This window comes from Leuciscus leuciscus, assembly GCF_965113295.1.
Source record: "Leuciscus leuciscus genome assembly, chromosome: 15".
Lineage (NCBI taxonomy): Eukaryota > Metazoa > Chordata > Actinopteri > Cypriniformes > Leuciscidae > Leuciscus > Leuciscus leuciscus.
In genome coordinates this window covers 2258828-2273770 of record NC_138739.1, presented here as the reverse complement: position 1 = coordinate 2273770, position 14943 = coordinate 2258828, and the positions used below count along the sequence as shown (strand labels likewise).

Genomic DNA, 14943 nt, shown 5'->3' with positions numbered 1-14943 from the left:
TCATGTGAGAATTCATTATAAATAATTAATCTTTAAGGAACTATTGAGCTCAAAAGTCTCAAAATGTCATTCCGGGTAACTGTCCCGGCTTAAAATCTGAATACAAAAATACAACAAAATTTTTAAAAATATAAATAAAAGTATTTAAAATCTACTTGGGCATAATTGTATTGATGTTTTCAATGATTCCTACAAATATAGTGATAAAACTAAGCTTATTTACATTTTTATGACAGAACGACTTTTGTCCCCAAATTGTGATTTCTCTAATGTCAGTCCTAGATAACAGACATCAATGACCATTTTGGACCATAATGCATTTTGGTATGTCATGTGACATAATATTGTATCAAAAAGAAGACCCTGAAGGAGCACTAGAACATGTGCAAAGGTCAGGAAGCGTCTCTTAAAATGTCGATATTTTGATATTTCGGTCACTGGTGCACTTTGTAGCAATATCAATGTGACCTTTTGGATAACACTAATAAAACATTTATAATGATTTTATATTAAAAAACGATCTATTTGATCTAAAAGGTTACCTTAAGCGATGATAGCTAAGTTGTAGTTTTCCATAGGTGGTTAAGTTAGTGCCTGATTATAAAGAAAAAATATTGGTTTTTGTCATTCCTGGATAACAACATATCATTGTTGTATAACAAAAAACCTGTTAGCCAGGACATGTCATCCGTTATCCAGAATGACATATGCACAACAATCTAGTTTTTAATTAACATTTGTAAACTTTTAGGCAAAGTTATCATTGTTATATTATTAACATTAACATTATTTACATAATTGTATGTTTTTTGCCATATTTTAGCTGTCATTCATCTTGATTTCATATGATTCAATGAGTCACATGGGTCATTATCAATGAATTTAACTTTTTTAAATCATTAAAAACTTGTCAGTGTCTCTTACTTTGTTTCAAGTTTGAGTGTTGGAAAGGAAAAAATGATACTGAGGATGGTTTTTATGGTAATCCTGAAAAATATTGCAGAATGTCCTTCCGTCTAACAGTATGTCATTCCGGCTAACAATGACACAGGCAATTCATTTAACCCATATTTGTGTGTTAGATTACACAATTCTGTTTTTTGTTGAGTTAATGATAAAACAAGTCTTATTTACTTTATTGGAAAACATTTTTAAACATTTTCCAGCTTTTTTTAAAATTTGGTTCTGAATTTTGAGTTATCAGCAGCCAAAACTGAGCCCATGTCTATATGAAATCCCAAATTGATTATATTTATTGTGATTAAAATGTAGTTTTACGAGCACTAGTTGTTTGTTGAGCTCCAATTATGGATATCAGTACATTTGTATATGCCAACAATGGTAGAAATGTAATTAATTTAAAAATTCATTACGTTACCCAGGAATGACATTTTCATGGGGAAAAAGATCTGATTCACCAAAAAAAGTGGTTAATTACATTCTTGAAATGTGTACATGTCATTGCATTACATACACAACACTCTAATAAGTATAGAAAGTCCTAAAATTTGAATTTTTTTGGCAGTTTTATTTTTTTTCACATCTTAATCCTTATCCGTCATTCACCCGTATATATATATTTAATAGTGCTTTGATACAAATTTTTTCAGAGGAATGAAGAACATAAATCAACCTTGTTCGCATTTCTACCGTTTATATACTGTCTATGATTTCTACCACAGATCATGAGGTGAATCAACCGCCTCCATTTTGTTTTCCTGCACTGACAGCGTCCATCCAGCAGGTGGCGTCAGTGCTGCGTGCGTGAAAGAGAGGGAGCAAGAAAGACATTTTTCTGTTATTCGGTTCCATTTTGTGCTTTTCTACTGTTGGATTCCATTTTGTGTTTCTGTGTTTTATTCTTTAACATTTGAAGTAGTCAGATTAAAAATCTGAGTGAATAGTTAGAGATCCAAGAAACACTCAACTTTCACCAGTGAAGAATCATCCTCCTTTTAGTCACCTGACTGGTAATCACTGTTCAGATTCACATTGAAACGCAAAAACATCATATTACATTTGGTTATTGTATAGAAATTGGTATAAATATGAATTAAAATAATATTTGTCAAATAGTCTTGGGGAAAACGATGGAAAGTATGGTAATCATATGGTCAAGTTATCTGAAAATATCAAAAAGTTCGTCTTCACTTCAGTAGGACTATACACTTTCATTAGTCATACTATATCAAACAGAGTTTGAGAGTCATATGTAATATTGTAATATAGATGTAATATTCCTGATCCTGAACAAGTGGAATATCATTTCCCACGAATGGAAATGGGAAATTCGTTGGTCAAAGTGTGTGGGAACACTGAGCGCAAATTGAGTTTTGTTGACAGATTTCTATGAACTTCAATAAGGACCAAAAAAACACTTGATGTAGCTAATTAAAATCTCATCTTTATTACAACCACATGTACATCATATTCCAAGAAAATGGTTTCTAAAAGTGGAAACGAGCAAAATCCAATGCGAGAGAGAGAGAGAGTTCCGTTAATAGCGCACGTCTCATCCGTTCAAATCCATTATTCACAGCGTTTGACTCACGGTGAAAAGGACGTCACGTGATTTTTACCTCAGAAAGGGCGGGAGAGCGAGATGCGTCGCAGAGAGTCACAGTTGTGAGGAAAAAATTGTAAACACTCCAGTGCTCATGCACCAAAAATAGTGCAGGTGGGAAAGATCCTGATTTTCTGCTCAAAACAAAGATCCGCAAACGTCCCACGATGACAGGTGACTCTGAAAATACTTCATCTTCTACTTTGGAAAAAAATTAGGCCCAAGTCTCGCTCATGAAACGGGAGCAGGACGAAGGCCTGTTCACACCAAAAACGATAATAATAACTATAACGATATTACTGTCCACACCAACATTCTGTTTATTATAAGCGGGCACTTAAGTTTTATCAGCGGTTTAAATGCTTGAGCTCTTTAAAGCACGATAGATTCTGATTGGCTGTTAATGTTTTTATCGTTCATTAGCTGGAAAAAGTGGTTTAACAAGAGTGATTCCATTCCTCTGTGGGCATATATTATTTTAAATTAGAATTTTTTATCGTTAGTTATCATCTTTGGTGTGAATAACCTTTAATCATTCAGAAAAGCATGTCAATTGTTGTATTTCTGTCACCGTAATTTGTGCTAAATTCATTCTGCTCGTGTTTCATGATGCCCATTGTAAAATTGAACCCCCTCTGGTTTGCGGAAAGGTGCGGTGAAAATATAATTCTGCACCGAACAAGAACAAAACAAACAGTTACCAAATTGCTGTACTGCTGTTGACACCACTTATAATTCTCGTTTTGAGTCTTTATAAAAGTTCTTTGTTCCTTTTAGTGACATCAATTGTGAAGAGGACAAGAAAAATAGCTTTAAAAATACTCTACAGAACTACAGTTATAGTGCAAGAACCCGCACACACACTCATGTTTTCCGCTGCCCAGATCGGCATGACCCTGAACACCCAATCATCTGACTCACGACCTGCCGTTAGATTATCCGATGTTATTCCCAGAGAATCAGATTCACGATTGAAAGGTGGGGCTGTGCTAACACCACAAATTCGGCTAGCGGAAGACGGTCTGAGAGGGAATTTTCAATTTTGTGCAAAAGTGACGTAATCGGATGTAGTTTATAGGCTATAGTTGCGAATAATCTGAAAGTAAATGAAATCTCACGGTTAGCACCACCTTAAATTGATCCGTAACGTAAACTTTTCTTGGCACCAAAAATGAAATTCGGTTTTGTCTGGCGTCGTTGTATTGCTTCATGCGGTCGAATCAAAACTGCAGTGATTTCGCTCCATATTAACAAAACATCTTTTTTTACAACACAATGCAAAACGAGATACTCCAAATATGACATTTAAAAATCAATTTACTACGGTGTTTTTTTGGAAACATCTGTATCTACAGTAAACCTCAATTTCAGGAGGTAGCTTTGTGTAGTGCGGGCGGTCCAACACACACAATCACACACACACGCACATCTGAACACACACACTCGGCGGGTGTCGCTATACAGTTGTGACCGTTAGCAACGACATGGGCAGCTGCCGGGCGTCTTCGCTCAGGCGCGATCCATGTGTCAGGAGTTCCTCTACGGTGGTCCAGTCGTCCAGTAGCTTCCGGTTCCTCAGGCGACTTAGTTTCCTCTGGCTCATCTCGAGAACTGTATTATAACTATCTACGTTGGCTCCTCCCACGACCCCGTGCACCAATCCAGTCGTAGCCATGCCACCTCTAGCCTGCAGCTGTTGCTGTTTCTGTAGCATATGTTCACGTCGCTCGGTCCGGCTCCAGTAGCGACCCATGCGTACCTCGCTATGACTCTCCTCATCCGTGCTCATGCCGCTACGCTCATCCGCTAGTCGGGACGCTCTGTCCCGTAGCATCTGGTTTCGCATTGCACGCAAGTTCCCACTTGGCGTTTTCCTAGCGGCCGTGGTTGGAACGTGTCCCTCCAAGGTGCTATAGAGTCCACCTCCTCCACACGAACCCGCGCGGTTAGCGGGTTTCGGCCAGGTGTCGTTAGCATCCTGACTGGGCGTGTGGCTTAGCGTGTGGAACCGTTGCTGACTAGGTGGCTGCTCCATCACGGGATCGGTGGATGCTAGCATCCTGCGCTCATGGAGATTCGGAGGCATGTAGCAGAGCTCCTCCGCGGGAGAGATCAGGGATGGATGGCTCATTGCATGCATAGCGTGTGCAGTCCGCGTAGGGAGTGCGGGGTGACTAACCACTGGCAAGTCTGGCTCCTCAGGGAGATTTGTGGGAAGGTCGGCTCCGTGGCTGCAGGGATGCAGCGTAGCGCTGCTATAATTAGGCGAGGCTGGGTGACTAGCGCGTCTGCGGTACTCCATAGGCGTAGGGCGGTTATGAAGCGTCCGGCTCCTCCTTAGCATTCCCACAGAGCTCGGATGTGGCAACGCCCGCCGCTGGCCGGACGGCGTACTACACGTGGAGTGCACCGCGGGATTAAACAGCGAGCCGCTGCTAGAGCTATGCCTGTTCAAAGATGGCCGCTCCGCCTTGCGATACTGCACCGACGACACCCGCGACAAACCTCGCGACCCCACGCAGACATTTTGAGGTTGAACCGTCAGCGTTTCCGGGATGGCTTCCAGCGGGTGTTTAATCTGGCTGTCACGCCGCTCGCGGGAACACGGCTCCCCCTGGTGGTGCAGTCGGGCGTTGTAATGGCGCATGCGCTTCTCTAGAAGACGCTGGAAGCGGAGGAACTCGCCAGTGCTGACGCTGTAGAAACCAGAGTCGCTGAGTTCTGACGAGATGAAGGACTCTGACGAGGGCGAGCCTCCTCTACCTCCGCGGGCGTGGCACTCCTCCACCCCCTCCTCCGTCTCCACCCCCGACAGCTCCCCCTGGTGGAAACTCCCATCAGTCCAGCCGAGGCCACTGTCCAGCTCGTGGTGAAGAGGCAGGTAACCCAGGGGCTTCTCCATCAGGTAGTCATCCTCATCAGTCTGGCACAAACACACATATTAAGACATTAGAGCAATAAGCAACTCAAAGTGATGAGTTACAGTGATTTTACTAGAGATGCACCGATGTATCGTCTAATAATCGGTATCGGTAATAGTAGTATCAATAGTGAAAATAATAGCTTTAATAGTTTTTTCTCCATATAGTGACTTCAATGGGGTCCAACGGGTCGAAGGTCCAAATTGCAGCTTCAAAGTCTCGACACAATCCCAGCCGAGGAATAAGAGTCTTATCTAGCCAAACCAGCGGCCATTTTATAACAAAATAAACATTTATATACTTTTTAACCACAAATGCCCATCTTGCACTAGCTCTGTGATGCGCCACACGGTACGTAATCACGTTGAAAGGTAAAACAACGAAGTTGGAGGAGAAAATGAGATGGAGTTTTTCGCCCGACCCTACATTTCTGAACCGGAACACAAGTTCCGTTGGCTTTGTAAACACTAGGTCGGTACTTCCCCCTGTCACGCTTGATCTTTCAACCTGATTACGTAATGTGTGTCGCATCACAGCTAGTGCAAGACGAGCATTTGTGGTTATAAAGTATATAAATGTTTATTTTGTTATAAAATGTGGGCTGGTTTGTCTAGATAAGACTCTTATTCCTCGGCTGGATTGTGTCGAGACTTTGAAGCTGCACTGAAACTCACATCTGGACCTTCAACCCGTTGGACCCCATTGAAGTCACTATATGGAGGAACATCCTGGAATGTGTTCCTCAAAAAACTTTATTTCTTTTCGACTGAAGACAGAAAGACATGAGCATCTTGGATGACGTGGCGGTGAGTAAATTATCAGGACATTTTAATTCTTAAGTGAACTACTCCTTTAAATTCTACATGAATTCCATTGGCTGAACGGCTCAAGAGTCGCTCCGATGGCTCAGAATCTTCACCATATTTATGATCGCTTGTTGCCTGGTAACACTTAACTTACATAACATGTGACTCCTCGCCTCTCGGGCCGTGACGGATGAAGAGAATCACACGAGAACCAGAACAACAACTACACATGCTGCGGTTCTAGATTCACTCAGGCACATTTTTTGACTATATTCACAACCCCACATTGAATACTCAATAATTCAGCGTTTTCGTCAGTTGTTCCTTCAGTCCTAGTCATGTGACTCTCACCTGACTCTGGAAACTTCTGGGCTCCTCGAAGTTGGTTTTGCAGCAGCCGATCAGACAGTTCTGTCCCTGAGAAACGCCACTGGAGAACTCCTGCTCCTGAAACCATTAAACCAGTCCAGAGATAAGTTCATACTGGATTGTTACGGTCAATGTGTGAGAAGAACATCCCAGCATTTCCGAAGCTTCCCGATGGATTATTAGCATAACGAGGCTGTGATGTGGAAGAGTGATTATTTTACACCACTGAACAGTAAACGTCTGTCTGTCTCTCCTTCAGTTTCTTTATTAAGGGCTGTTTCCTCCTGCGCATCACACGTGTGTGTGTGTGTGTGTGTGTATTCCCAGGCGTAGCTAAATGCATGAATAATTCCAGTGCATAAGAGAGCAGCTCCATTTTGAAAAACTCGTTTGTTTGGAGAACAGCACACACACACTCTCTCACTCACACACACTCTCATACACACACACTCTCACACTCATACACAGTGTCTCTCACACGCACGCACTCACTCACACTCGCATACACGCACACACGCATTCACACACACGCAAACACACACACTCACACACATACACACACACTCACACACATACACACTCACTCACACACATACTCACTCACGCACTTGCATACACACGCAAACACACACTCACACGCAAACACACACTCACTCACACACATACACACTCACTCACACACATACACACTCACTCTCACACACACATACTCACTCACGCACTCACTCACACTCGCATACACACACACACACACACACACTCACACACATACTCACTCACACACTCTCACGCACTCACTCACGCAAACACACTCACACACATACACACACTCACTCTCACACACACATACTCACATACACACACACTCTCACACACACATACACACACACTCATTCACACACACACATACTCACTCACTCACTCACTCACCCACTCAAACACACACACACACACACACACACACAAGAAGCATGAAACAACCGCTTTTAAACACTCGATCAGGATTTGGGAAGAAATACTTGATATTCGACCTAAATTATTGTTTGCATGACCTTTAAAATGTGGCACATATCAGACACTGGTGGCCACACACCGTTTTTCTCCACATAAAGGGTAAATCAATAACTATGCATCTCCTCATGAATATTAACAGCTTATAATCTTCATAATGTGATCATGTTAATAACTCACGTTGTAGGCCAGGCGTTGCCGGTGCTCCAGGTCTCTGGGCGTGTTTGGCAGATACTCGTACCTGCTTCCCTCTCTACGGTTCACGGGCAGAGTCATGTGATTGTAGTACATCCTGAGAAGACAACAACAAAACACTCATATATTACACTTAAATATATATTAAAAGCTGATAACACAAGCCACGCCCCCTCCCTCCAGCTATAGGACACGCCCCCTTCATATAAGATGCTGTTATTGTGTTTATAAAGATCTGACCTTATTCTGATATAAAGAGCAACAGCAGCATAAAGACGGCTACAAAGAGTGTGATGGTTATATGAACTATGGATATTACATAAATAGTCATATTAACAGTAATGGGTAGTCTATAATTAACAGTAATGGGTAGTTTATAATTATAGTAGTAATGTGTTTCCTATTAAACGCCACTAAATGTAATATATATATATATATATATATATATATATATATATATATATATATATCCTGCCACATTGCAAAAAGTAAATGTTTTAATAAACTAAACATTATTAATTGTGTTGATGCAAAAACAAAAAATAAGAGTTTTCCTCCCTGTTCGGTTTCAATCTCAGGCCACCAAACTTTGAGTTAGATATTAAATATTTACAACAATAATTTGGAAATCTAATACATTTTGAAAATCCGGAAAACTTCTCATTTGCGTTAGGACAGAGCCGATTCGCGTGCAAATGACTCGAACCAGTTCTTTTGGTCAAAAAGATTCACGAAACAACACCGAACTCGTTCTGAATCGTGATTCAGGACTCGTGTGAACCAGTTCTTTTGAATAAGTCAGTCAAAAAGATTCACGAAACAACCTGGAAGTCGAAGCACTTTAAAGGGATAGTTCACTTTGAAATTAATTTTTGGTATGTTTTACCTCAAGGGTATCCAAGATGTAGGTGTCTTTTTTTCCGCAGTAGTTTCAATTTTGATATTTTTAGGTCAAACCGTTCTTGTGTGTCAGTCATAATGCAGGTCGATGGTCACTGTCTCAAACAGCATGCACAGAGTCCAAATTAAAACAATTCCCCGTCGTCCAAATTAAACAATTCCCCATCGTAAGTACACATTGATGGCCTAAGACATGAAACGAGCGGTTTGTGTGAGAAAACTAACAGTATTTATATAGTTTTTACCTCTTGAACACAGCCACGTCCAAGTGATCTGATCTGACGTGTACGCAGACTGGTGCATAGATATATACACTAGATGTCGCCTTAAAGACATTCGTTCCAATGAACTGCCGTAGACAAGGCGAAATCTAGTGTGTATATATCTATGCACCAGTCTGCGTACACGTCAGATCAGATCACTTGGACATGGCTGTGTTCAAGAGGTAAAAACGATATAAATACTGTTCGTTTTCTCACACAAACCGCTCGTTTCGTGTCTTAGGCCATCAATGTGTACTTACGATGGGGAATTGTTTAATTTGGACGACGGGGAATTGTTTTAATTTGGACTCTGTGCATGCTCTTTGAGACAGTGACCATCGACCTGCATTATGACTGACACACAAGAACGGTTTGACCTAAAAATATCAAAATTGAAACTACTGCGGAAAAAAAGACACCTACATCTTGGATGCCCTTGAGGTAAGCTAAAACATACCAAAAATTAATTTTAAAGTGAACTATCCCTTTAACATCAGGCAACTCTCAATCAGAGAATCGTTCAGAGCCGTTACGGAGTTCGCAACCGACGCCCTCGCAGAAAAGCGCGCATTTTTCGTTTGAAAAGAACCGGAACCGTTACTTGGACTAACTTCAGATTAGTAAGATTTATATTAATCTATTTACTGACTGTTTGTTCATTTAACAATGTGTAATTAAAGATAAATATTCAAAACACTTAAGTATTTTTACTAAAATATTATTAGTTATGGTTTAGCAGCTCTGAGAGGCTGAAGGGAAACTTTCTTTGGGAGTAAGCAGAAAAGTGGATGACATGTTTAGAACAATAATCAACACATGTAACTTCTTCAAACAGTAAGAAATGTTCTTACAATTTTGTTTTTTAATAATTATATGGGACATATTCAGTTCCAGCATCAAATTGAAACTTATTTCAATACTCAAAATACTAAAATGTGCCTTAATGACAGCACACAATTGTGGCTTCTAAGCTAAAGTAAGAAGCTACGCGCTCAGTCTTTCTTCTCAATTGTCGAATTTGGAAACCAAAAATATAATTTGGCTTTCATTAAAGGTTTAATTTTTTTGAGCTTATCATGTTTGTAGTCTGGAGCCACTGCTTGATGTTTATCCTTCTAGACTGGAAATGCTCTCAATTGATCAAACGTCTTTTCGCTATATGAACTCAAGAGGTGAGCGTTCACCGCACATGATGAAACTTCAGAATGCGGCAAAGGATCAAATCTGCTCGCATGCACATTCCCCCTCGTTTACATGCGCATGGATGCAAACCCTAGCATGACTGTGCCTTAAGGCAGCTTACATGCTAGAAAAGGCTCTGACGGAGCGTGACGGATGGGAACATGTGTGTTATGAGATGCATAGATGGACATTCTCATTGGTGGTCAGTGCTTCTCATAATTAAAATTAGCAACTTTTGGTCACATGACAGAGTACTTTTAAAAGTCCTGTCCTAACAAACACAACATGGCCATTGAAATCACTAAGTTCAAACAGTATTGCAACACAAAGTAAGCTATTTTCTGTGAATGTGCAAGACTTCCGATTTCTTACGTTAGTATTGTTAACGTAAGAGCGCGTGTCGACATCAGTAAAGCTTTCGTTATCGTTGGCTTCCAGTTATTTAAGCTGTACAAATACAGTCTGTTACTGCAAACTATTCATATTCATATTATTTCAATATATTATCGTAATCATAAACACACTGGTATGTACTAGCACAAATAGTTTTACCGTTTACTGCACTTTGTTATTCTTAGTTAACACTCTTTAAATAAAGGAGGTTTTCGCAGCGATGCCGTAGAACCACCATTTTTGGTTCTGTTCAGTTCATAAAACCATTTTCTTAGTGTGAAGAACATTTTAAAGTCGCCCTGTGGTGAAAATCCAGCTTTTAATGTTGTTTATGTGTCTATGTGGTGTTTTTAATACGCTTTAAGACAAACCATGTGTAGATTCATAAGTCGACACCATTGCTGAGTATTTCCTCCTTAAAACTGCAGTGAACCAAAGACAGTCTCAAACACACGCTTTGAAATCGCTGGTGTATCTGACGTCACAAACTACCTTGTAACCAATCAGATCAACGTGTGATCGTCAACCAGTGGATCTCTGAGCTGAGTGAGTGAGTGGAGGCGGGGCTCATTTCCATATTAATAGAACCGCGCATACTAAATGAGGCAAGGGTGTCGAGTTACAGTCAAGATATTTAAAGGCATGACACATTTTTTTCAAAGAAAAACGTTTAAATAGCCTATGTCATTTTGGAGATCAAAGATGAGTTTTAGGGATAACATTTTTGACTACATTTACATTTATGCATTTGGCAGACGCTTTTATCCAAAGCGACTTACATTGCGTTATCCTATACATTTATACATAGGCATGTGCAATCCCCTGGGATCGAACCCACAACCTTGCGTTGTTAACGCAATGCTCTTACCACTGAGCTCAGCTTTAGAGACTACAGGGAGACTTTAGTAATCTAAAGAACACTCTCCCACAAAATAAGGTGGATAGGTACATAACTTGAAGATTAATTGTAGTATAACGAATTATAGTGATAAGATATACTAATTTGCAATATCAAACTGTTTTCATACAGCTAAAAGGAACACTAGAAGTCGTGCACATTCAAGTTAAAAATGGCCACTCCAACGTTACAAATAAGTATGCAAGCACCATAAAAAGAAAGTCGTTCACACAAGACTAGTGCTGGGCGGAATGACCAAAAATCCATATCACGGGTTTTTTTCAAAATTATACCGGTTTCACAGTATATGACGGTATTTTATTTTTCCAAGTATGACTGGGTGTAAACCACATGTTCTACTGAGTGAGAGAGGAAATACTGTAGTAGATTGACTTAGAACGCCCTATTTTACTGTCATGAGTGAATATTGTAGAAAATTCCACACTGGTGTTAATACAGGTTTGCAGTGTTTATAAAGAGGTCCAGCAGGAGGCGCTGTAGGAGCGGCAGAAACAGCGGTTTCCACGGTAACGGATGAACACATAAACGCTGCTTTGTCAGGAAAGATTAAGAAAGATTAAATGAAAATAACATCGAAACTTTTCTAAAGATAGTCCGTTCCCTTCAAAGATACATTCATATAAGAACACCCGCGCCGCGTTTCGACTGTGAAACGTGCAGTGCTCATGTTTATTCAGCGATGTCAAAGTCAACCGCAAATAGATTTTCGAAAAGGCTGTGTTGATATTGTGAACTAATGTATGGGAAACAATATAATTTGACAGCTATCAATTATAGTTTAACCTCTCCATCTTCACCGTCACAGTAACACACACACATCTGAGCATCACCAGTGAACAGTGAAAGACCCTCTCAAACAGTGTCGCGCCGCGTTCCCAACGCTGTTAAAGCGACATATACCGGTAATGCGGTATATTAAAAATTCATATCATAACAAAAATAAACACCGGTATTCGGTATGATTGGTATACCGCCCAGCTCTACACAAGACACACTCGTCATTTCAATCATTTAATTGAACGCAGCTATTTTGTTCTTAAAAACGCAATGCTCATAAACTAGCATGGTACATAGGCCAATTTCAGCACGAGATTGCGTTGTGTGTGAACGTCTGCATGTCTGTGTTTGTCCTGCAGGTGGCGCCGGTGAGCTACAGGTGTGTCGCACCTGTCCGAGGGAGGCAGACGAGGCAGGGAACACGAGTGCGGACGGAGAGGATCCCACGGTCGCTCCGTTTGCGTGCTGCAATCCGTCGTTCGGTTATACTGCAGGCTCCGCCCCCTCCCCTCGATCTGGAGCGTGATTGGCTGCTCATAGCTGGCCAGGATACGGAAGGCCTCTCGCTTCTGCAGGTGCGTCAAATCCTGGCCGTGAACCTGAACGACAAACAAACCAACAGAAAAACGCAATTAATTTCAGTCCGGATCTCGCGCGTTCAGACGTTTTAGCGCACGCTCTATTTAGCCTGATTCGGTTTATCACTGCTATAGGTTGACTGAAGCGCAGCTGTGTGAACATATTCCTCACTCAGCACCACAGCTGACCGGATTCGTACCACACACACACACACATGACGAAAATCATGCTGCATCTTCATACCGACACACATCACTGCATGAGTCATGAGAGAGAGACGGCACATGTGTGTGTGTATGTGTGTGTGTTTGAACCAGCATCATTGTCACTCCTAATCACCATCAGCACACAATCGTGAACATTTACACACACACACACACACACTGGACTCACCCCCATCCCGTCGCCCATCCACGGCCCTGACAGTCGACAGCCCATCACCAAGGCAACAGATGAGCAGGATTGTGCGCCAATGCTGTGAATTCACTCCGAACGCAAGATGAAGATGAAGAGGATGAAGGAGCGATGCAGCTGCTGCCGGCATACATGAACACACACACATATACCCTCACACACACACACACACACACACACACTCGCATACAGAGCTGCAGTGAGAGAGACGCGCAGGAGTATCGGACGAACGGAGCGCTGTCTCTCCTCTCTCTCTCTCTCTCTCTCTCTGAGCGTTCGACACTGAACACTGCCACTCCAGCACTCAAGCCCCGCCCACCTCTGGCACATCTCTGCTGTGATTGGTCAAGCAGCTGCGCCTGTCAGCTGAGCGCGAGAGCTGATTGGCTGGCAGGGGTCGACCCTCGTTAGACGCTCGTGTCCAGCATTCAATCAGATTCCAGAGCTGTGAAGACATAAATATGCATTTAATTAATGAGAAGAATTAATTAACTCACTCATTACCACTAGTCCTAGTGTTAAAGTTGAGAATGTGTGCAACCACCAATTTTTATTCTTGATTTATTCAAAGGACTTTTAGGACAAACATTAAAGGGGTCCTATAATGCCCTTTTCACAAGATGTAAAATAAGTCTCTGATGTCCCCAGAGTGTGTGTGTGAAGTTTTAGCTCAAAATACCCCACAGATATTTTATAACATGTTAAAATTTTCCCTTTTTGAGAGTGAGCAAAAACATGCCTTTTTTGTGTGTGTGTACCTTTAAATGCAAATGAGCTGCTGCTGATGTGGAGTTAACTATCTTCTAGTCATTGATTAGCATAATCTACAAATCTCGTTTCCGGGGGCGGGGTTTATGTAAATGTTAGGGTTGGTGATGTCACTAACCCGGGAGGAATGTGGTGTAGTCTCTACCAGCCGTTTGTTGTAGTTCTTAAAAAGCGATTTCTGTAAAAGCAAATATCTCCCTTTGCTTTGAACTTTGAGCGTCATAACTTTGCAGATGTTGTTTATGCTCAAACAGCAACATTACACACTAACTAAAGTTAGAAAAGTCAAATCAGAATCAACCACTCCTTTAACTGTAAATAGCAGCTCAGTTCACAATAACAGTTTAAATACATAAAAGAATGATTTACACTATAATTTACATCTGATACACACATTTAGATTAAATATGCCATTCACATTAATAGAGTTAAGCACTTAAATTACATGAAATCATTACAACAAGATACAACATTTGTTATATTCTAATGAATAGCAATATCTGTAGTGTATGCGCTGCTGTTGAACACTGTGAGGCACGCTGTGTGATAATGTTTGCTCAGCGCATGATAACAGCAGAAAATATGTACACGCAAATAATGATCAATAATGAACAATAAGGCCTTTGTGTTTCCATTAAAAATATAAAGCAATTAAATTTGGCCGGTGGAAAAGATTGAGAAAAACTTTCTCTGAAATGTATTTTATACCATTTGATTGATTTATTCAAACACAAGGCGAGGATAAATGATTGTTATCAATGTAATGTGACGCACATCCATATCTCATATTTTCCTGATGTCTTGTACCGTTAAACATTGTATCTCGTAGATGAATATGCATATGCAAATGATATGCAGATGAGGATAAGCGTAGTAAAAGGAG

At 40.9% G+C, this 14943-nt stretch overlaps 1 protein-coding gene across 1 annotated transcript; it reads right to left on the bottom strand.

Moving 5' to 3' along the window:
- Positions 1–2391: 2391 nt before the first annotated feature.
- Positions 2392–13410, bottom strand: LOC309475804 (uncharacterized protein). Its single transcript, XM_082138721.1, has 5 exons — positions 13272–13410; positions 12690–12898; positions 7851–7962; positions 6642–6737; positions 2392–5486 (listed from the first exon to the last, which is right to left on the bottom strand). Exons 1-5 carry the CDS (start codon positions 13314–13316, stop codon positions 4020–4022), a joined length of 1929 nt encoding a protein of 642 aa, XP_081994847.1. The 5' UTR covers positions 13317–13410; the 3' UTR covers positions 2392–4019.
- Between the last annotated feature and the right edge of the window lie 1533 nt (positions 13411–14943).